The sequence below is a fragment of the Sinohyriopsis cumingii genome, chromosome 10, assembly GCF_028554795.1.
Source record: "Sinohyriopsis cumingii isolate HCF-2022 chromosome 10, ASM2855479v2, whole genome shotgun sequence".
Classification (NCBI taxonomy): domain Eukaryota; kingdom Metazoa; phylum Mollusca; class Bivalvia; order Unionida; family Unionidae; genus Sinohyriopsis; species Sinohyriopsis cumingii.
Window position 1 is genome coordinate 807205 of NC_142970.1, and position 24333 is coordinate 831537.

General features: G+C 35.5%; 1 protein-coding gene across 3 annotated transcripts in view; it reads right to left on the reverse strand.

Moving 5' to 3' along the window:
• The window catches only part of LOC149789479 (importin subunit beta-1-like), a 208535-nt gene that overhangs the window by 57230 nt on the left and 126972 nt on the right, over window positions 1-24333 (reverse strand). For all 3 annotated transcript variants that reach the window (XM_089971493.1, XM_089971494.1, XM_089971491.1), the window contains exons 14-17: window positions 21943-22018; window positions 14966-15037; window positions 10441-10512; window positions 1846-1990 (exon numbers count right to left, since the gene is read on the reverse strand). In XM_089971493.1, the coding sequence (XP_089827619.1) occupies window positions 1846-1990; window positions 10441-10512; window positions 14966-15037; window positions 21943-22018 (365 nt within the window). The remainder of the gene's footprint in view (window positions 1-1845; window positions 1991-10440; window positions 10513-14965; window positions 15038-21942; window positions 22019-24333) is intronic.

Genomic DNA, 24333 nt, shown 5'->3' on the forward strand with positions numbered 1-24333 from the left:
ATCTGCATTTCTATTTATTATGGTATTCATAAACTTCACTTGTTCATGTGGTTATTTATCAAGACAAAATACTGCGGCAGACTTGAACTTCCTCAACTGCTTGATCATAAATTTGTTTTCTAAGCAGTTCAGACTTCTTGCCTGCTGGTTGATCTTGGGGACTAAAATTGCTGACATATTTTCTGCAACTAAGGAGGCCCTAAAGTCTGTCATATTTTACCTCACTAGAGCAAAATACTCTTTTGCTGTCACTGTTGCTGTGAGGAACGCACAGGAGCTGCAGCACTTTTGGTTCTTCCCCAGGAAAATTTGGAAGTGATATTCGAGTCCAGGAAGGTTTGTCGTAACAAATGTTTAGCATGGTCTCCAGCTGATAAAGGTAGACTGTGTTCAACAAGAAAACTCACAAATAATGCTTCAGCGTTGGTAGCTTGCAGGTCTTCCACCGATGGCTTAAAATATTCCAGAGCTGAAATCTGCGAATTCTTAATTTTCCCAACTTCTATGTTTTTTGCAACGATGTGCTTCTTCACATCGTCTCTGCCACCATGTCTAATACTAAAATTTGTGGGACACTGTGCAAAAAGCATGTCATCGTCGTCGTAATGTGGTTTAACGCCATTTTTTCAGCACAAGATAGGCTATACATGGCGGCCGGTATTAATGGTTGAGGAAGAAACCTGGAAAACCCTTGAAAGAACCACCGACCCACAAGAAGCTACCGGCAAGCTTTCTCACATACGCACATTAACAGAGCTTGAGACTTGAACACACGCAGACAGAGGTGAGATGGCAGTGATCCATAACAGTGAACGCTTTAGACCACTCAGCCACTCGGAGCCTCGCAAAAAGCACGAGGTATATCAATGTTTAATGGCAGATTGCACAGCCAATTTTTGATATATTCCAAATTAAACTTCTCTTTTTGAGCAATATATTTCTTTTTCCTTGCTGGTGAAGACATTTTTATGATCTTATACGTGATGCCAAACGGTAACTCAATTCAGTGTTGGTGACGCATGCGCAGAGCAAAATTCCGGTTAGGCCCCAGTTTCTCTCAAAAGCATTTGTAAAACTACTCTTACACATTTTGATTAATATAGGCTAAAAAGCTCGCTACCGGGCCAACTGTACCAATCGGCTGTAGTTCTACTAATATTGCGACCAGCAGTACCAGAATGTTTTGGCAACTGCCAATATCATGACTAGTGCTTAACGGGAAATCAGTTATTTTATTAAAGATTTAAAATAATTGAGACTTGGAGAATTCGTGAATTTTTGGCTTGTGGCGTGAATCTATGAATTGCTGAAAAAGTCATGAAATTCACGCCAAATTCGTGAGGGTTGGCAGATACGCATTTCACTATGTCTGCAGTGTGACAGTTTATTGTGATGTCTAGCACTGGGGCATCATGCCACAGACATGTATCATTATGTGCCACCCAGTCACATTATCCTGACACCAGGCCGACCAGTCCTAACACTAACCTCTTAATGCTGTGCGCCAAGCGAGGCAGCTGTTATTTCCATTTTTATAAGTCTTTGGTATGACTCAGCCGGGGATCAAACCAGTTAATACTGTGATAGCAACCACTATTTCTACAAGCTAGAAGGTCTACTAGAACCAAAATTTACTAATCCTAATGGGAATTTACAAGCCTCAAGTTAGGGGACTACCAACCTCAAGTCACGATCGAATCAAAAGCATTAAGTAATAACAGGAGCAGCAGCCTGTAGCTGCACTGAAATGAATGATCACAAATGGCTTTCATCCGACACATCCTAAACAGATTTTGGTCTTGTTGATCTAAGCAACCAATATAATTCTAAAAGATAAATGATCACCTTCTGCTAGTGTGGAGACGGCGAGTAGTGCATCCTCCTGTACTCCTCCTTTACCCGTGGAAGTCTGGAACATTTGCAGTAATGCACTCATCACCTGATCAGATATCTTAGGAGCATCCTCTAGTGTCATTTTCCTCAATACACTCTGGAAAAAAAATATGGTATAATCAAATATAATGCTGGCATTGTTAATATCAGGGAACAATTCCTAAAATCCACATCTGGTGCAGAACAGGTACTACTTGTACAGTGAAATTTTGTTTACACGGTCACAGTACTCAAGGATGAGCTTCATATGTCTGCCTGGTTGCATTTTCAAAGCTGCCAGTCTATGATGACAAACTCAAGTCTGTTTACAGTTAGAGTTTCCACATATTAACTATAAGATAAATTCATACTTACTGAATAAAGCCATTTCACAATATGCGTGATGAAAGAACTGCCATTCCTGATACCGCTAAAATTCAGAAGGAACCCTGTATACAAATAAAACATGAAAAATCCCATCTGTCACACAAACACACACGACATTCATGTAAAATAGCTGTCATTTATTGCATTTATCCATCAGATAAGATTTGAAAAACATTTATATTAGGTAAAGAGCTTCATTAAATTTATAAAATAAAATAATAAAAAACATGTGCAGACCTGCAAACACACCTCGTATTGTGCTTCATTAGTTTGACTGCCGTAAAAGTTTGATTTTTGGTACTTAGCTCTTTTCACTCGTTGCTCTGCACAATACACAACTCTACAATTAAATGTATGAATATAGTTTGGGGAGACAAAATTTTAACACTGAAGACTCAGAAGAGACAGAAAAAGAGTGGAAATACATGCTGCCGGCTATCATCCATTCCACCATGTTTAACAGACTTATCAACATGGCAAACTGTGAAGTGCACACAATGGATATCCGATACTGTTATCACTTTTTTGTACACCTGGATACTTTGCTCTGCATTTAGTTTTGTATATCCAACATTTAATTATGTTGCAGTCTTTTTCCCCTAGTTGACATGACTGAATTTGCTACAAACTGCACATATCTGCTTCATACAAACAGGATACTTCAATGAACCAAAAAATAATACTATGCTCACACAGTTCAAACCTAACAGATTCCATAGTAATTGTTCATGCTAGTAGTTCTGTAATTTGTGAGTCATCCCTGTAATAATTATGGACATATCATACTGGTAGGCAGGTCTAAGCATAAATGACAACCCTGAATGAGGTTTTACATTAATTGTTGTAACACAAGTGGCAAAACTAAGTATTTCTGAGCAAAAGAAATGCATAATCTATGCCATAATGACAGGACAATATAAAAAATATGTTTTTGGCTGCTTACCTAGATTTACTGCCCTTTAAAATTCTTGTCACAAATGGGCAAAATTGATATTGATTAGAACCATAACACAAACACGAAACATACTGGCAAATTTATAAACACTCACTTTAACTAGTCTACATGTATAACTTTTGCACAATTATTTTAAAGTCTAAAATGTCTGCAACATGATGTTCTCAATCAGTGCTGTATTAAATTATTCTAAAATTCTTTCCATATCTGTTAATCACTATTGTCCTTTTTCTGATCTGAAAGGCCTTGAAGTTTATAAAGTTCCATCAGCTTTAAGAAATTTTCAGTCATACAATATCCATGAGCTATATCGATTACACCTGTTTCACTTTACATCATGCACCATTTTCTTTAAAAGTATACACTGGTCCAGTATCTAAATACATCATTACTTTCATGACTTTGTGAGGTGAAATTTTGAATTGAAGAAACCAGTTTGTTTTCTGGGAATTATGATATATACATTACTATAAACAGAAAATATGGAAAGCTACTCTTATGTAACAATCTTCTTTCTGAGAATATTCTTCAATTTATATGAATTAATATGTATGTGTGATGTGGATTTTTAAGGTAACTTTAAAAAATTTTCAGTCATATCGCTTCGATGTCTGCAGTGTGACAGTTTATAGTATGTCTAGCACTGGGGCATCATGCCACAGACATGTAGCATCATGTCCCACCCAGTCACATTATCCTGACACCAGGTCAACCAGTCCTAACACTAACTTCTTAATGCTATGCGCCAAGCGAGGCAGCTGTTAGTACCATTTTTGAAAGTCTTTGGTATGACTCAGCCAGGGATCTAACCTACAACCTCCCACATCTGAGGCGGATGCTCTAAACACTAGGCCACTGGAGCGATCAGCTAAATTTGATTACAGTGTGACTGATGTTAAGATGTGGAACAAGTAATACTCAAGTAAACATTTCTATACCTCTCCACCTGACCTAACAGCCATTTTTGGAAACACTGTCATCTTAATGGAAATTTTCCCTCAAATTTGTAAACAAGATCAGGTCTGTTTAAGGGCCATCCCATTTTGTATATACACATAGGGTTAAGGGTTTGCATATGCATGTATGGGGGTGGGGGAATAAAGTAGTACATACCCATCAAATAAACACAGACATTACAGTTAATAAGAGTATACCCTATTTACCTTAGCCAAAAACAACCAAAATACAGTAGTCACACGCCTTCCAATTCATTTCTTCCCCCGCAACCCTAATCGATTTTACAAACAAAATAGGTAATACGTTATAAATAGGTGCAATACCCCACTCTCAGTTGGCCAGTGAGAGAGCAGTGTTAAATTCAGTATGTTACACTTGCATAATAAGCAAGCTCAATCATGGCCGTAAGCCATGCAGAGAGAAGTGAGAATGACCTATAAAGGCAAACACCACTATGCCACCTGAGGCCTCTATTGACATCATTACCTCGAAGTCAACTACTATGCCACCTGAGGCCCCTATTGACATCATTACCATGAAGTCAACCACTAAGCCACCTGAGGCCCCTATTGACATCATTACCTTGAACTCAACCACTAAGCCACCTGAGGCCCCTATTGACATCATTACCTTAAAGTCAACCACTAAGCCACCTGAGGCCTCTATTGACATCATTACCTTGAAGCCAACCACTATGCTTGTTAACACATTAACCCCTGGAGCTTTTTGTCATTTTCGTCTGAAAATCGAGTAGGAAACACATTTTGAAAGCTATTTCTGAACAGACTCGAAAACACCAAATCCCCAGTCATCTTTCAATAACATACTGCATAGCTGTGTTAGAAACATCGTTTTTCGTTGGCTATCTGACTTGTGCATGAGCAGAAGGGTAAAAGTTGAATTCTTTTTTTTTTTTTTTTCTTTCTGCTAAACGGAGCCATTATTTTTGTATGGAGACCACTCTTTATTCCAAATGCCCTACTTTTTGCAAAGGTTCATCTGTCTGTTTGCAGTTTATACCAGTCTGCCTTAGATCTGAGATCAAAAAGTCTAAAATCTGGACAAAAAAAATCAGATTCCGACCACGGGCAAATTTTGGGGGAAAAAAGTCGGGTCCAAAAAATAAGGTTTTCCTATCTGTATTTTGTAGTGCAACTAGATATTCCAGATTATTTGGTATCATTGTAGAGCTACATCTGTCTACCTTTCTATAATAGCACCCACTTTAGTGTATCATGCATGACCATGACGCTACAGAGCTCGGCAGTAGGCTACTACCTCCTGCCCCATAAAGTCGTCACTAGGGGTTAATGTGTTAACAATGGTCAGTCAGGAAACTGTCCAGCTTTGATGTTCTTTCTAGCACCAATGTTGCAAAAAAAAAAAAACATTTACTTCTGAATTAAAATGGTTATTTGTTTGTGGAAAAAACTACTTGTAATATGGACTAAGAAACTTGAAGAGGCAATATTTTTGCTAACTTGTTTCTATCGCTATATAAAATGAACCATATAAGCGGTTCCCACACTTTTCTAAATACAAATTTCCAGGTCTTTTCCAGCATGAAATTAATTTTTTCAAGGTTAACATATGACCATTACTGAATGGAATTAAAGAACATTTTGGATTACAAATCATGCATTTTCCAAATCTGAAGATGTTTCTCTTTCAAGACTCTCCAAAACATATACATCAGAAAAGACGATCATGTACAAAACCACAAATGAGTCGCACAAAACAAATCTGACTATATTCCTATAAACTGGCATTTAAAGCCATTTCAATGTACAGTATACAAATTCTAACTTTACTTTGCTGAGGGCTGTTCCTGTAAAACATATACCCTCCCCAACGGGGATGGCACTTCAAAAAACTTCTGTAGGAGGTTGTGTTTCAAACTATTTTGATTCTGACAGTGGAAGGTTGGTTAGGAAAATCACTTCTGTCGTGGGTTGTGTAAACAAAATGAGAAATAGCTGCTGCGGTTGTCATAAGAAAAAATAAAACGAATATATATTTAAAATCGCATCTAACCCCCTCATAGTGGTCCAACGTGAATAAAACAGTGGGTCAGAAAATGATGCCAGTACAAGTAATTTGTACAAACTTGCGTACTTTTAAAGAAGTGATATGCGTTCCACAAAGTACGTCAAGGTTGTGGATATAAAACGTGCTTTGCGCAGTATGCAATGTTTATTAAGCTTTTAACTTTAAAAGTGCATTTCACAACGTAATTCGCGTTGCCAGTAGTGGGCTCGCAGCGCTTGATGTGACATCCATATAGCTGGATACTTCAGTTCGATATGAATGGCTGTTAAACTAAATCTGATTGGTCCATTTGCCCTGGAACAAGCATTTTATGGTAAACTTATTTTCATCATGGAAGTTTTACAAATGCGCATTTCAAAGGCCACACAGCAAACCAGAATGGCTGAATCACAACAGGATTTGTCTTCAGACGTTTTCAGTCTGCAAATACTGGCTGGTGATAGCTATGATGACAATGAATTTCATGTATATCGGTCTATTGGACATTGGATGTCACTGGAAATATTAGTGTCTGATTTTGAGCCCAAAATCGATGTCGAGTGCGAGTACATGTAGGATGGACAATATGCCAGTTATATTTATTCAAGATACCCATGTCTGAACACGCAGACTATGGGAATGTTGGACTTAAAACTCTAATACAGCATTATGGAAGAGAAAAAAATCTGGCATAAGTGGCAGCAAAGCACTGATTCAGTGAAGCGAATCTTTGGTAGAGTTCATGTTAGTGAGAACTCAGGTCTCGCAAATGCTTAATCACGCATATTTGGATGTCAATTTTTATTGTGATGCAGAAAATCACTTAGGCGAGAGTCCTCCGTACGCATGTAATAGGTGAGCAGCAAAATTCAAGGACTTGCTAGTCCTGCTTTAGCCAAATGGTTAGTGGGAAAATGTGTTCATCAATTAGCTGTGCTGATATTTACGACAGAATTAAGTGGCTGAAAGCCTCCATCCCCATGTACATGTCACCATTATAAAAGTACATCAAAAGAACAAGATGGGTGGCAAGATCAAAGGCTTTGACTGGCAGTTGGGTGGGAAAATCCATTGATATTTACAGTGCTTGAATTCAAAGGCAGAAAGACCCAGAGATGTACATATGGTCATTTATAACAGTACATCAAATAAACAACTTGAGCGTTCATTATTGTGTTCATTTCCGAGTGTAGTGGAATAAGCAGTGCACCTGACCTTGGAATCATGACATGCTGAGACTAAGACTTGAATGAGTATTTTGGGGTTCAATAGCAAACTGATGACAATTGTAACAAATACACAATCTTGGCCTACTGTATTTACCATATACGTCACAATATTTTTCTCCTGAACTTAGGGCGATTCTGGGTCAGCAACGTCCATGCACAAAGCAATATATTGTGTCACTTTAAAATTGTTCCCTTGTTTCCATTTATTTTCAAGCTTCCTGTGAATACTGGTGAAAAGGAACCAAAGTTAGCTTCAATAAGTCACCAACCTTCAGATATTCAAATAAAAAATAAAAAAATTGGCACACTTAAAAGAATCCAAAGTTGGCTTGCTTTGTAATGATATAACCTTTGTATTCATATCCTTTGAAATTTTTTTAATGAAAAGTATCCAATGTTGGCTTCTGAGGTCAGCTTGCTTTTTAATAAAATAACCTTTGTCTTCGATATCCTGTTGGTAAAAATGAGTTTATTGCTTGCTGCGACTTGTGTTTATTCACCAACCTGGTTTCTATTTGCTTGACATCTTTAGTCATAATTAATACAAACAGACAATGATGTCTTTGAATAAATATTAAACACAGCAAGAACATGCTATAATAATACTTTCTGTAATTTGCAAGTGAAAAGATTGTCATTTGTATTCAGTGAATGTATTTTCAAATAATGATTTTTATTTGTGAGAAACCGTCCTTAGTTAACCTGGATATAAAACAATTTTGGTTATTTTTCACATACCACCATGTCATTCATGAATGCTTTCAAGCAATCACTTGATTATTATCCTTTCATTTGCGATTTTGTTGGATCCAGTTTTCAGTCTGATAGTATATTTAAACCTTAGTTCAAGTACAACCAATCACGATTTGTTTCTCTGTTTACATCAATCAATAATAGGTCCTGTGGTTTCTGACAAAAGAGACACACGCTACAGTACGGATACCTACGCAGGTACATACACAGAATTCATGGATATATTTTATTCTTTAATGCTCACAATGAAAAAAAAAAAAGAGGTACAAATGATTGGAAAACAAGGTCTGTTTCTTTAATTTATTATCAAACAAGTGTATAATTTAATTACATGGGGGGGGGGGCCACAAATTCAACACAAATTTATTCGATTTCTTAAGTCTTGGGACATATTAACTGGGTGAAAAAAAGTTTCACCATAAGTTATAAGACAGGAAAAAAATTATTTTATTATGTCCCAATATATAGTCAATATCACATTTGCTAACCTCGGTCTGAATGTTGTTGTTGTTGTTGTTGTTGTAGGGTTTAACGCCATTTTTCAGCACATGATAGGCTATACATGGCGGCCAGTATTAATGGTGGAGGAAGAACCCGGAAAAACCCGGAAAGAACCACCGACCCACGAGAAGCTACCGTTAAGCTTTCTCACATATCCGCATTAGCCGAATCCGAGACTCAAACTCACGCAGACAGAGGTGAGATGGTAGTGATCCGTAACGGAGAGCACTTTAGACCACTCGGGGCCCCCAGTCTGAATGCATTTTGTCCATGTTCTATTTGCAATAAAATGTTTTCTTTGTAGCCATATAAACTTCTATAAAAGTGTAATTTGGCCAAAATGTTGTTGTTGTTGTTGTTGTGGGGTTTAACGCCATTTTTCAACACACGATAGGCTATACATGGCGGCCAGTATTAATGGTGGAGGAAGAACCCGGGAAAACACCGGAAAGAACCACCGACCCACGAGAAGCTACTGGCAAGCTTTCTCACATACCCACATTGGCTGAATCCTAGACTCAAACCGCCGCAGACAGAGGTGAGATGGCAGTGATCCGTAACGAAGAGCGCTTTAGACCACTCGGGGCCCCCCGTCTGAATGCATTTTGTCCATGTTCTATTTGCAATAAAATGTTTTCTTTGTAGCCATATAAACTTCTATAAAAGTGTAATTTGGCCAAAATGTAACAAATTGGAAAATTAAACTGACAAATAACATTAGTTTTTTATTCAGGTGCAGTTTTAAATAATCATGTGGACTGAAACAATTACTGTACCAAATAAATAATTTCTGCATCAATCTAGAATAATATGTACAAAATTCTCTCCTAACAAAAATATTTAAGTGATCAAGCTTTTCACCACTTTCATCCACCCATTTGGTAATAATCTTTTGTTTATAGTATCATGTACTTCAAAGAGTCTGCAAAAAAACAGCAGCTGTACAGTAAAAGTAAATCCATATAAAGTTCCTGAAAAAATGTGTTGCAATGACGAGTACATTTAGGTCACAGGTACCAAACTGTGCTGGACTAGTAGAGATCAAATTTTGGATAGCACTGTTCATATTTCATTGTGTGGGAACAATTTAAGCAAACAATGTAGTGTTTTTTTAAAATTAACTAATAATGGATAGAAACCCGCAAATACTTGAGTGTGATTTTCTTTTTTCTTTTGCTTGTTTTAAAAGTAGCACCTCTCCCTACCTCATTAAAATTATTATCATTAAACTTTTTATAAAATTGTGAAGCACCTAATATTCTCAGGACATGTGTTCAGAAATTTACCTTTTCTGATCTCCCATAATGGACATGCAAAAGTACATTTTAGTGGGCAAGTCTTTGAATATTCAATGACTTTGTGAAGAACTAAAAAAAAAGCATTCTGCACCATCTATTCTTGCTCAGCCTGGTAGCAAGTTCCATGCAGTAACAATGACATTCACTACTACATAATTATACTGCTGCAACTTCATAACTGAGCAACAAAACTTATTCTGTCCATAATGAGCTATGAGGTGGAAATCCACAACAACCATTATATCAAGTCCAGAATGGAAACGGCTTATTTTGACCATGGGAATGTGAATTTTCCATAACCCAGGATATATGCACTGTACAAATGTACAAGGGTAATACTATATGCCCCTAACAGTCATTGTAGAGTGTATACATAATTTACTATCATGGTATTATATGTAACTGGGCTGATATCCTGTAGGTCATGCTTGCCAGAATGTAAATTAAAAAACTACTGTACCTGAAGTGTGGCACATAAAAGGGACTGGAGGTCATTGTACTGGGACCGGTCCTGGCTCATCTGTATCATATTCTGTAACAGAAGAACAGTGCAACAGCTACAAAGGAATCAGTTTATAGCAAACTTTGAATACAATTAATTATGGACAACTAATTCTGGCCATAGTCAATTTCTGCTAATCAGAAAAATGTGAACATAAATACAACCTTTATATCAAAATTATTGTACATAGTTTAAGTAGCAACATAAATACTGGGATGTGTAATGAGCCAATTGTTAAAAATTTAAGTCCTACAAGCATGAATATTATGTCCAAGAGACCTATTTTTGGTATGGCTAAGTTATTTTCTTTGAAATCCAATCACTTGTCAACCTAAGGTGTAACAAAAGCACAGATGAAAGCAAAAAAATTACTCAAGCATGACAGCAGAGGCCAAATGCTTGAAGATTTTGTACAGTCACCTTCTTTTGGGTCGTGATGTATTCACATCCAAGTTTTCACAGTTTCAAAGTTTAATACACATATAAAAATTCAAAAGTTGCTAAAGGATGCAAATAAAGTCGATCACCTATTTCTAATATGGTTAGAGTCCCTTTTTGAAGATTTTCCACATCACAAATTTTATAAGTTTGAAACGTGTCATGAAAATACATTAGTCACTCAGTTTTAGAATTCGGCAAAATTTATAAAGTTTTGGCATGGTCAAGTTACTTTTGTTGAGATATCAAAATCAGAGGTGCATGATATTACTGCAGTTCACCAAGGTATTTATTTTCTGGTGGAAGTCCCACTGTACTTTTTTCATAGTACATATTCGTCTATAGTTTCCATCTTTTAAGGAATGTATTGAAATTCCCCAAAGAATCTTGTTATGACTTAATGATATTGACAGTACATTTTCAGTATTCATCAAAACATAGTTTAAAAAATTAGCCCTCTTTTATACATAAACATGGTATCTGTCAAAATATTAAATATTGCAAATATAACTATATTTATGATCCTTTAAACATGTCTACCTCACATCAGGTATGCCAACTACTTGGCCAAATAAAATTTGTCAAAAATAACTGGTCAAATCCAACTTTCCTGAAATTTTTAAACTAAAATCCCCACAAATCATATTTTAGTCTTTTACTAATACCGTCCTGCCCATTTATATCGACATCACTTATGTCAACAAGCCGCCTATTTCAACAAAAAAGCAAAGTCCCGGTCCCTTGGTCTACTATTCCAACCAAAATTGTCATGCTTCTGTTGAAATCGAGATAAAAAATAAACGTACATGTTGACAGAAGCCCTTCGTCCCAGCCTGAACAAATCCTTTGTTTTCTAATCATTAATGTCGACAAGCTGCCAGTTCCAACCCATAATTTGTTCAACAATTAGTTGATCTTGCGGACAGGCTTCAATTTTCCCACCTAATCATTTATGTTGGCAAGCGACCATTTCCTGCCTGTACTTTATTCAACAATTACTTGATCTTGCTGCCAAGCTTTAATGTCACGATCGAAAAAAGAAAAAAAAAACAGGTTTTTGTTTCGTCCTTTAAAGTTGGCCTCTCACAGCGACTTAAATAAAAGCAATGAAATCTGATCGATTCTTGCATTTTCCAAAGTGATCAGTGATTAAAACAAGTTTATTGTGCTGCGACAGTTTCCTTTTTAACTTTATTTAGCATGTGTCAATGTATACAATATTATGTCTTCATTAATCATATCAGCCGCATATCTCCAGTTCGCTTTTATGTACTTTTCATGATGACTTCTGTAACTAAATACATGTACACTTTAAACCAACTTGACATGTTTTCATTTCCCTGTGAATAGCCCCATCCCCTTGGTAGCCCCAATAAGATGGGAACAGACTAGCCAAAATCTAAGCCAATTTAGGTACATGTACTTGAAGCATGTAAATAACAACTATGCAACCATGTGCTAATGTCGACATTGAATATCGACACTGAATATTGTAGTGAATGTTTTTCATACCAGGATGTGACCGATGCAATATTTTATTGTGGATTTTATTACACAAACATAACCAAAATGTAATTTGTCAATATACAAGTGTATTTCACACTGGTTTTATCATCATGTACTCGAAATTTCCATTGTTTTCTCAGTGTAAATGCTACTCACTGACTACAGGTCACACCTTACTGACAAATTTAACTTGTATCTTTTTTTCTAGACACCTCCCAAAACACTTATCTCGACATTCACGTATGTCGACAATATTTTCTCGATGTCGACATAAACGGGTAGGACTGTATATGTGACTGTGTTAAGCACATGTATTCCTTTGCAAGACTGCTAATCATCCTACTATTGTAATTTGAATACTTGCTTTCTGTGTTTTCTTTGCACAATTTTTCAAGTCCATACAATATGTTCTCGTTTGTTAAGTACTTATCACTTATGTTTATTCGCCCTCTGTGATAAATATATTGCCCAGGCATTGGGATCCCACTCAAAGTTTCCCTGCCTATTATATCAATGACGTAGCTAGAAAATTGTATGTTTCAGTCTCAACACTTCATTTTAATCAACAGGCTACCTAACATCAGCATGAAGTCTTTCACATTATCTCCTATATTGTAAGATTATTCATCCCACTTTACAATACAATAATTACAACAAATAACACACACATAGCAAATTGGTCTAGTATCAGGTACTAGTCCATTAATTGGGGGTGGGCATGGGTGTGTCATTTTCTGTAGAGCTGAACTTTTTCTTTTCTTTTAATCTCAAGATAATTCATATTTTTTCCAAATAATATCAAGAAAAGAATAAGACGTTATTTTGCTATAAATCAGAGAAAGACATTTATTCCTACTGTTGACAGAAAAAAATTAGACAAAAATATGTCAAGGCCCTGCCCCAGAAAATTAAATTTATGGTCCTTAATATAATTGTGGTTAGCCGTAGTACATATCACAGTACAGCTATGAACATGTCAAATGCTGACACTACTTGTCAACTGCATTGAGTAGCAGCCCCATTGCAGGAATTGTCAGTTTTACATGGTCACTGCACTTTTTCCATGTGTTACTTTCTTTATTAAAGATTGCTATAAAGTACATATGAAGAAAAAAACCCAATAAAATTACCTTTCTAAATATGTATTACTTGCTAGTGTTATTTGGATTTACACCTTATACCAGGTGGAAAAGTAATTTACAGGCAATTTACATTTCCTGTACAAATCCAGTTGTTCAATAACTCGTGAATAATGTCTGGTTGATTTGGAAAAATTACATGACCAGGTCAATGACTAATATTTCATGAAAATTTCCAGCCAATCAGAAAAATGAATGACAGTGTGGAGTCTGAAGAATTAAAATATCACAAGCCATGGTGAAGGCACTTTGATGCAAATTCAAGCATTTATACACATTCTTCACATACCATTAGATTCTGCCTAGTCTCATCATTAATTTCATAACATCTGTTATAAAGGAGATTTACTGTGAGGAATTTGCTTAAAGTATGAAATTTTCGAAATTCTCAACCTAGTGAAGAGTGTGGTATAGATGCCATCTTTAATATTTTATGATATTAGTAAACAAAGTTATATTTGTAACCAGTTGTTTAATGCCATATCAGTTAGCAAAGTAAATGTCTACAATATAGTTGCTATAACTTGTGGCTAACAAAAAAATTTATAAAAAAATTTGGCATTTATTTATATATTTTAAAAGTACTAGTCTTTGTGAATTTGTCAATACAATCTTTCTTCATAACCATTTAAAACCAGTTAATAATAACATAAAATTTAGTTTTCTCATTCAAATCATTTGTAATAGTTCAGTATTCTAACTCTTTACAGGAGAATGTTCAGTTAAAAACATGATTAAAAATTGTAAATTACAATAATTTGTAAGCATTCACCTATACATAAATAGAGGTGTAAAAAATTATATATAGAGAGAGAGTTTAAATTTACTAGTTTCTTCTTTTTAATACAGTAAACTGTTAAAACTGATTTTTAAAATAGTGAAATTTGTACAACTTACAAGCCCCCTTTAAAAAAATTTTTTAAAATGTATCATTTATATAGTGTAGAATAGCTTGTTCTCTTTTTAGATTAATGTGTATGGAAGCTATTTTTTGGTCATACGGATATTCTAAGTTCTCATCAAGAGATGACATTATAAATAACAAATACAACTTTTTATTGCTTTATTTTATTTTTATCTTTTAATGTACAGGAAAAATGTAATCCCTATACAAGCATGCATAAGATATAATTACTTTAAAAACAAAATGTAATGATTATGCCAAAATCTAAATGGCTGGTTCCATTTCCTATCAAATTTAAAAAATATCATTGAATTGCAAGCATGTTCTTGAGCAACTTATCCCAAAATTATATTTTCAATGGGAAAACACAAACAAAATTTTTTACACATATTTTCTGGGGTCAATCTTTGTTCAATGACAATGATATTACAGATTAATGGTGAAAGTTCAGGACTGAACATATTCCCCAAACATAACATGTGATGACTGTTCATACCTCCATTTGCAAAACTCTGTCCAATTTCTCTAATATTACTAGTGTGGTCTTTTGGACAATGGGATAACAATCCTGAAATGAAAAGAGAAAATGATTTGCTCATGCATTCAATATCATCCTAATTCTCCGCTTGGATTTGTCAACATTCACAAGGCTTCCTAGACAGGAAGCTCCATCCAGATCAGGGTTCAATCTAGGATTTACAGATTTTAGAGTTTGTACATTGCTGAGACAGACTAGGAAATACATGATTACATTGGGTTGAGCTCCCATGCCGATTATACTCCTGGTGAGACCACAATACCCAGAAATACAAACAATGCAATTTATTTATTACATAACCAAGTTTACAAAAAATATTTGAAGAGAAGCTTATTTTTACCAACTATAGAATTAAGCATAAATATATAGTACAAGGTTATGTGATTTCAAAAACAACTGCTTCACCAATATGCCTGCATTGACATGTTGCACTGAACTTGCTGGGTAATACATGTTCTTAACAGACACCCAGCAAGTACTTGATGACATTCAGTAACATATGTGCATCTAAAATTCAACATTAAATTAAATTTAAAAAAAAAAAAAAGATTTTCATCAATTAAACAAGGGTTTGCCTGAATGCAAGGTCAAATGTGCAAACAGCATTAAGCGCTAAGAAACAAAACCATGCACATCAATACTAAATTTTTCCTGGCATTCAGCAACTGATGTAATTTTTGTAGCAGTAAAACGTGTTTTAATGATTTAATCCTTACCTGCCACAACAGAGTTGGTATTTAAGTTCCTTCACAGTCAAATGTGAATATTCCACCCCCAAAAGAGGTCAAAAAACAAGAAAAAAAAAACAACATGTAAACCTAGTCTATTCTCTCCTGCAATTAATAGTTAGAAATCCTGAACATAAAAATGATCCCATTCTGATTCCTTAGTTATTACCATCATTCAGAAAATTCTCCTTCTCTGATTTGGTCCAACATTGTGGGACACCAGAACAGGGACAGAATGAATTTGGCATTAATACCAGGTACTACAGAAATACATTTAATTGTACCCCTATCAAACCCCCAAACTGCATATTAACATCAATAATACATAATACATAAAAGCAAAAATACATTACCTACTACTATCAAGTTCTGAATTCTCCAGTCTGGTTCAGCAACCATCTGCTTAACACCACCAGAGACCATGATGTCTCAGCAAAATATTCATTTTGACACTGCTATAAATTACCACATAGCAAAAAACTAGGATAAACTCCATTGACCGCTGTTTAATCCCCCAAACAATTACAGCTTATACCACTCTAAAATAAAAAATTCTTTTTAAAAATTGTAGGTATGCTTATAGTGTTTTATATTTTTTTATTGTAAACCAGACTAAGTATATGTAGATTATTCCAGCACTTAGCCTGGTTCCTGGCCTTATTGTAGCCTATTGCGAATTGACATCTGCAGTAGTGAAATTAATGTAGTAGTCACATAAATTGTTTGTCTTTAGAGTTAATCTGCATTGCCTGTGGGTGAATAAGGTCTTTGTCTATTAAACCAGCAAGTGAGAATCATTTGCGGGTTTCAACTGATAAAGTTAAAGGACTGTGACGTTTTTTTTCTTTCTCTCTGATGTTATAGTGATTACATCCCAATCACCAAGCTGGCATCTATTCGAGTTGGTGTGACCGGATTACACACTTTGTTAATACAATTAATCCCTGTAGGTCTTCTTTGAATTAAGCTATTGAATTTTGTCTCTGAGTAAATGATTCTGTTTTCTGAGATGAGATAACTGTTTTTTTTTTAATTTTATTTATTGTTGGATATGCAATGCACATTTATAGATTTTTCATATTTTCCCAAACCCCAGCCAAAACCGTCTATATATTCAATATTACAACTAAGCATTAATAATGTTAACACCTAGTACCTCATGTAAGTGCCTTTAGACATATCTACTCCATTCTCATCTAAGTGCCTTTGGACATTTCTACCAGATTCACATGGTAGTGCCTTTTGATGCCACAACACCATTTTCATGGAAATGTCTTTGCCTGCTGTAAACATCAGCCATTTTTTGCAGCACCACCATCTGGGAAAAACCCCTATTAGATATTACATTCTTGGCTGTGAATGACCATTACATCAGCTATGGTTGTAAACTGATAATCGGGTCGTATTCTCCACTCTCCAAAATGGAGGAAGCAGACTTCGTTCAGTACTTTGTTGAGTCTCCACAATTAGAATCACAACTATGAAGCTTCAGTAACTTAAGTAATGGTTCTGATATTGATCTTGGCAGCAATTATTTTTTTTATAAATTATTAAATTTTAACAATTTATTGATGTAGACAACCTGGAAATTTTGAGCACAAGAAATGGCAGCTATGGTCAGTCACACAGCTTCATTGTCAGATTATAAAGCACAGAAAAATTCTTCTATGAAAAATATGTCTTATTGTCATTGTTATTGTAGGGTTTAATGCCATTTTTCAGCACACGATAGGCTATACATGGTGGCCAGTATTAATGGTGGAGGAAGAACCCGGGAAAACCCCGGGAAGAACCACCGACCCATGAGAAGCTACTGGCAAGCTTTCTCACATACCCACATTAGCCGAATCTGAGACTTGAACCCACGCAGACAGAGGTGAGATGGCAGTGATCTGTAACAGAGAGCGCTTTAGACCGCTCGGCCACTCGGGGCCCCCTTGCCTAGCGAAGATTAAGGTTAAGGGTTAAGGTGTAAAGGAATGATTGAACAATGATCCAACACATAAGCAAATCTGATTTAGAATATTCATAATGACATATTCTGCCACCAAGTTCAGACTTTCCAAGGCATACACCTTTGCACCTACTGCAATATTAAACTTTTATATGCATAAACTTTATTTAATTGGCTAATTTTACCACTTGCTGCCATTTAATTTCCTCACAGGCAAAGGAAGATAAAATCTAGCATATACGCGATATATTAATTCAAGAGACAAACTGTATCTGTGTTATGGTAATATGAATTTGTAGAGACTCCATTGCAAATAAACATGCTTTTTCTTTCCAAGATGATGGAATCTGCTTGCAAACCTATTATAACATCTTCCAACATAATGTCAGCTCAAAATAAATAAAATGGCATGACTGAGTACAATGATTATAATACAAGATGACTGTTTATATCCAACAATGTAAAACCTGGTGGAGAAGGTTGTGCATTTTTGCTCTACTTTTTGCTTCATTGTTTCTGGCAACAGCATCTGAGTATTTCTCCCATTGCTTCAGGGTTGCATCTAGACTTGGTAAACGTGGGAACATCTCCCCACTGAATCTGAAAAAAGGTGGGCTAACAGTGACATGGAGAGGTGGTGGGTTTGGTCTCCCTGTAAGATGTATTTAAGTGAAATATTGATTTAATCTTTACTGTGATGCAACAAACATGCCATTGTTCAGGCAACACGATTCCTGCATTAGATAAACCCATAAATTCTTCAAAAATACTATACACATCAATTAGTGAAGTTCTGACCATTACTGTTATTATTATATTTCTCAAATATTCTCATACAAAAAGGAAACAATCTCTACCAATATATTATACCCAGTACTCGCATGAATACAAAAAAATCTCATACAAAGGATATCTCCATATAAATCAGAATAGCCATAATCAATAAGCCTGTTGCTGCTGTTGTTTTGGGTTTAAAGCCAATTTTCATCATGATAGGCTATGCATGGCAGCCAGTGTATTTGTTGGAAGAAGAACCAGGGAAGAACTTCAACCAATGGGAAGCTATTAGCATGCTTCCTCACCTACCCAAGCTGGCCATGCCTTAGACTCGAACCCACGCAGAGAGGAAATGTCAGTGATCTAAGTGAGTTCCTTAGATCACTCAGCCACCTGGGGAACCTTGCACTCTTGCAGTAGAGTTTATAACCTATCAAAGGAAAACCTCCGCAGAATACATTATGCATAATATGGCCAAGATTATTAACAGCTGTATGTTAGGTGTAGTAGTTATGTATTGATTGAACATGGGCACATATCCTGTCTCAGGATTTGGAACCAAAATTGAGTGACCAAAGTAGCAAGATTAGTTATCCAGGTCAAAGCTTTCAATACCCATTTACCTTCTCCTCCCATCATACTATACTTGTTGTGCACTGGCGAACCTCATGGTAAATTTGTTTGGAGAGCTCCCATGTGATGTGATGAAGCAGTATAGGGTTCAAACTTCAAGAAAGTGAAGTAGCCTAAATGAATCCTTACTGTCCGATGCAACCCCATTAAGATGCACAAGAGTAATAATTGCAAATACAAGTGGCAAACAAAAAGGTATCATCTCAGGGTAATTAATAAATTACATGTCATAATTACAGTATACTGCATGAAAAATTTACTTTTGCTAGTAACCTGGATCTGCAAGACAAAATACTTGGCAAAAATGGGCAAAATCCATGGGAATTTTTAACCAGAATGCAAACTCAAAACACAATGAATTTTTTATTTATATTCAAAACCAATCTAAATAGTGCACATTCTAACTTTTTGCCAAATGACAAGTCAAACCATAATAGATCATTTTGCTTAACTAATTCTGGTGTCATTTTCTTTAAAACTAAAGACTGGTCCACTAAATAACTTTATTATTAGTATAATGAATCTGAGCAGCAGAACTTCAAAGAGAAAAAAGAAAAATGAAATCCATCAGTTTGTTTGGAAATGGGTAATATACAATTTCTATAAATAGAAGATAGGCAAATACATGTAGGTCTAGAAACAACAAATTAACTCTTAATACACAGCAGTCTTTTATTTTACTATATTCATAAATTTCTATGAAAAGTGGAATTAATGAGAAGATAATAAAAATAACAAATGCAATTTTTTATTCCTTCATTTTCATTTTACTTTCACCGTACCAGAAAAGCATAATCCATATAAAGGCAAACATAACATGTAATTATAATTAAGTGAGAAAAAAAGGCATTGGCATGCAATGACCCTTTAAGGCAAAGAGCAGAGCTCTTCTTATTTCCAAGTTATTTATGTGGATACCTTCTTACAACCAGTGGTCCTAGAGAAGTACTCCTTCTGCAGCACCTTATTCTAACTTTGATGCATCAGTGTACAAAGTACAGTTTGCAGCATACATGCAAGTTTACATATTTCCACAAGTCCCAAACCCACAAGCAGTAGAAAGGGTAGGTGCCTCATTGTTCATAAAACATGGAAAAATTGTCACTTGATTACCAAAATGAACTTTTTGTTAGTTAAGGACTGAGGGGTAATAAAGAATATGAATATCAGTTCCTGATGCATTAAGCCAGCACTGTGGTAGATGATATATGACAGAAAATGTTAGAGCAGATGGATCTTTTCAAACTTCAAAATGTCAGATCAGGAAAAGCAACAAATCAACACTGCTCTTTACAAACTTTAAATGAAGAAAATGAGTAATGTAAAACAGTACTCTGAACACATGACTGAAATCATTGCAGAATTCAGGTTCAAGATCATTCAGCAAAATTTACATATATAGACTAGTTGAAGCGAGTGCTGAATATAAACAATTTTTCACTATATTCTGTTGTTGTATTCTGGTTCTAATCCATATGGATTTTCCCCTATTGACAAGAATTTTGACCAGCTGCAGAAATAGGTTAGTCTTTTTCATACATGCTTTAAATCTGGCATGTAATCATAGCTGCCAACCTTCCAGGCTCACAATTAGTGAAAATAGGGATAAAAAGTAGGGAATTTGGACATGAATTAGAGAAAAATACTATAACAATAAATCCATTCACTCTGACCACTCCATCCACTCTGACCGTCAATACTACACTATATCAAGTTCACAATATAAAACTAAAACACTACATATATGCAGAAATATTTATTTATCAAGACATGATACTGCGGCAGACTTGAACTTCCTCAACTGCTTGATCGTAAATTTGTTTCCTGAACAGTTCAGACTTCTTGCCTGCTGGTTAATCTTGGCGTCTAAAATTGCTGACAAATTTTCTGCAGTTAAGGAAGCCCTAAAGTCTGTCTTATTTTTCCTCACTAGAGAAAATACTCTTTCGCTGTCACTGTGAGGAGTGCACAGGAGATGCAGCACTTTTGGTTCTTCCACAGGAAAATTTGGAACCGATTTTGAGTCTGGGAACATTTGTCATAACAAATGTTTAGCATGGTCTCCAGCTGATAAAGGCAGATTGTGTTCAACTATAAAACTCACAAATAATGCTTCAGTGTTGGTAGCTTGCAGGTTTTCCACCAATGGCTTAAAATATTCCAGAGCTGAAATCTGCGAATTCTTAATTTTCCCAACTTCTACGTGTTTTTTGCAACTGACGTGCTTCTTCACATCGTCTCTGCGATGGCACACTGAGTGCAAAAAGCATGATGAATATCAATGTTTAATGGCAGAATGCACAGCCAATTTTTGATACATTCCAAATTAAACTTCATTTTTTGAGTAATACATTTCTTTTTCCTTGGTGGTGAAGACATTTTCAAGATCTTACATGCGATGCGTAACGGTAACTCAAATCAGTGTTGGTGACACATGCACGGAGCAAAATTCGGGTTAGGCCCCAGTTTCTATCAAAAGCATTTGTAAAACTACTCTTATACATAAAGATTAAAATAGGCTAAAATGCTTGCTACCGGGCCAACTGTACTAATCGGCTGTAGCTATACTAATATCATAACCAGCAGTACCGGACCATTTCAGCAACTGCGAATATCACGACAAGCGCTTAATGGGAAATCAATTATTTTATTAAAGATTTAAAATAATTGAGAATTGGCGAATTAGTGAATTTTTGGCTTGCGGCGTGAATCCGTGAATCGCTGAAAAAGTCATGAAATTCACTCCAAATTCGTGAGGGTTGGCAGCTATATCTATCCAGTTAATTACAGCAATAATATGAAAAACATGGTTTTATACTGATAAAAAAAAACTGGTTGCATACCTTGGCACTATTTTTCATCATTTCCATCAGCGCCTCATAAGCAGCATTTCTCAAGTTGTGTTGATTTCCATCGGATCTTAGATAAACAAATAAAAGAATGCATCAGCTGATGAGTCGATAAAATGTACAATATACTGTTACAACTCTAAACCAAGTAACAGAAAAGTGAAAACCAACAAGTTTTGTATAATTTACATATTATATTTCTGAAGAATACAAAGTGAAAAAATTTAAACAGAACTTATAATATTGTCAATTAATTAAATCCAAAACAGTCCAAAAAGTTCTATCACAAGTCCAAATGTATCTAGTTCCAATTGAATTCCAGTGGCATTTCAAATAAATTTTTAAACTGCATGTGCTGAAGTGCCTGCAGTCACAAATGTACTGATGCGCCAATGGCCTGTAATGTGACGTGTCAAGTCTTCTGATGTATCACAATATAATCCAAAATGTCTGATTTAACTAAATCAAAATTTCAGAATCTTTCAATCCATAGATGCTACTGAGCACTTTTTAATTCTAGTCCATAATAATTTGAATACTAAAATCCTACCAAATTAAAAACAGAACACAACAAGACTGATTCTACATTGGCTGTTAAGACAAGAATCAATAATTCTTAAATAAACAAAATTATAAATTGCTCCACTTGAAATTGCTGCAGCTGCCATTTTCTGGAAATATCGTCAATTCAATGGAAAATTTCCACTCTGAAAGTTTCTAAGATCAGAATCAAAACTGTCTCTTCAACTCAATTTGAAGCAAACATTTTTACCATTAACTTATTCGGCCCCAATCCCGCCTGTAGGCGTGATGAGGCTGTACCCTATTTCCGAGCTCTGCAGCATCAAGATCATTTAAGATACACCAACGTGGGTGTATTACAAAAAAAGCAGACTAATAAAGCTATACAATGATACCAAATAATTTGGAAGTTCTAGTTGCCCTACAAAATACAGAGGGAAAAACCTCATTTTTTGGACCCTTTTTTTTTTCACCCAAAATTTGCTCATGGTCAGAATGTGATTTTGTGTCTGCATTTTAGACCTTTTGGCCTCAGATCAAAGGCAGACCGGTCTGATCTGCACACAGACAGGTAAACCTTTGAAAACCTAGGATAAGGTGGGCATTTCAAATATGGAGCTGTCTCCATACGAAAATCATAAATCCATTAAGCAAAAATTTTTTTTAAAATCCTACTTTTACCCTTCTGCTCATGCGCAAGCAAAATAACCAATGAAAAATGACGTTTCTAATACAACTAGGCATTAGTCTCATGGAAAATCTGTTGAAAGCAAATGTATTACGATATATTCAGAAACATCCCCCAAAATGTCTGTCCTACTCGCATTTCAGGCAAAAACAACAAAAACCTCTGGGGCCGAATGAGTTAAGAATGATCTGACTATTTAATCCAAAATAGAGAAATATAGGCTGTGTATTATGTTGCTTAGAACATAAATGTTGCTGGTCAGGTATACCATTAACACATTAACCCCTGGCGAAGAGTTAATGTGGCAGGAGGTAGTAGCCTACTGCTGAGCTCTGCAGCTTCATGGCCACGCATGATACACTGAAGTGGGTGGTATTATAGAAAGGTAGACAGATGTAGCTCTACAATGATACCAAATACTAAATAATCTTGAATTTCTAGTTGCACTACAAAATACAGAAGGAAAAACCTCATTTTTAGGACCAGATTTTTTCTACCCAAAATTAGCATGTGGTCGGAATTAGATTTTGTGTCCATATTACAGACTTTTTGGTCTCAGATCTAAGGCAAACTTGTATGAACTGCAAAGAGACAGATGAACCTTTGCAAAAAGTAGGGTAAGATGGGCATTTGGTCTCAATACGAAAAATAATGGGTCTGTTATGCACAACAACAAAAAATCTAACTTTTACCCTTCTGCTCATGCGTGAGCCAAATAGCCAATGAAAAACGATATTTCTAACATAACTAGGCAATATGTTATTGGATGATCACCTGGAAGTTGGTATTTTGCATGTATTCATAAGTAGCTATCAAAATGTGTTTCGTACTCGAATTTCATGCGAAAACGACAAAAAACCTTGAGGGGTTAATGTGTTAACTTGATTTTTAACAAAGGTAAAGTCCAAAATACCAAACAATACAATATAGCATGTCTGACCCACAGCTATGGGTTAAAACTGCACATTACAAGTGAAACTGAATGATTCAGTGCTATAGAAGGAATATAGTAAGAGATATTTAACAGTCAACTATTATTCATATGAAAAAGCGAGAGAATTATGTTGTTCATTTGTCAGTGGATGATTTTGTCACATACTACAAAACGGGTATATTGTAAGACAAGTATGTTTTCTTCTCCACATCTTTCTGTAGCAATGGTCGTCACCACAGAA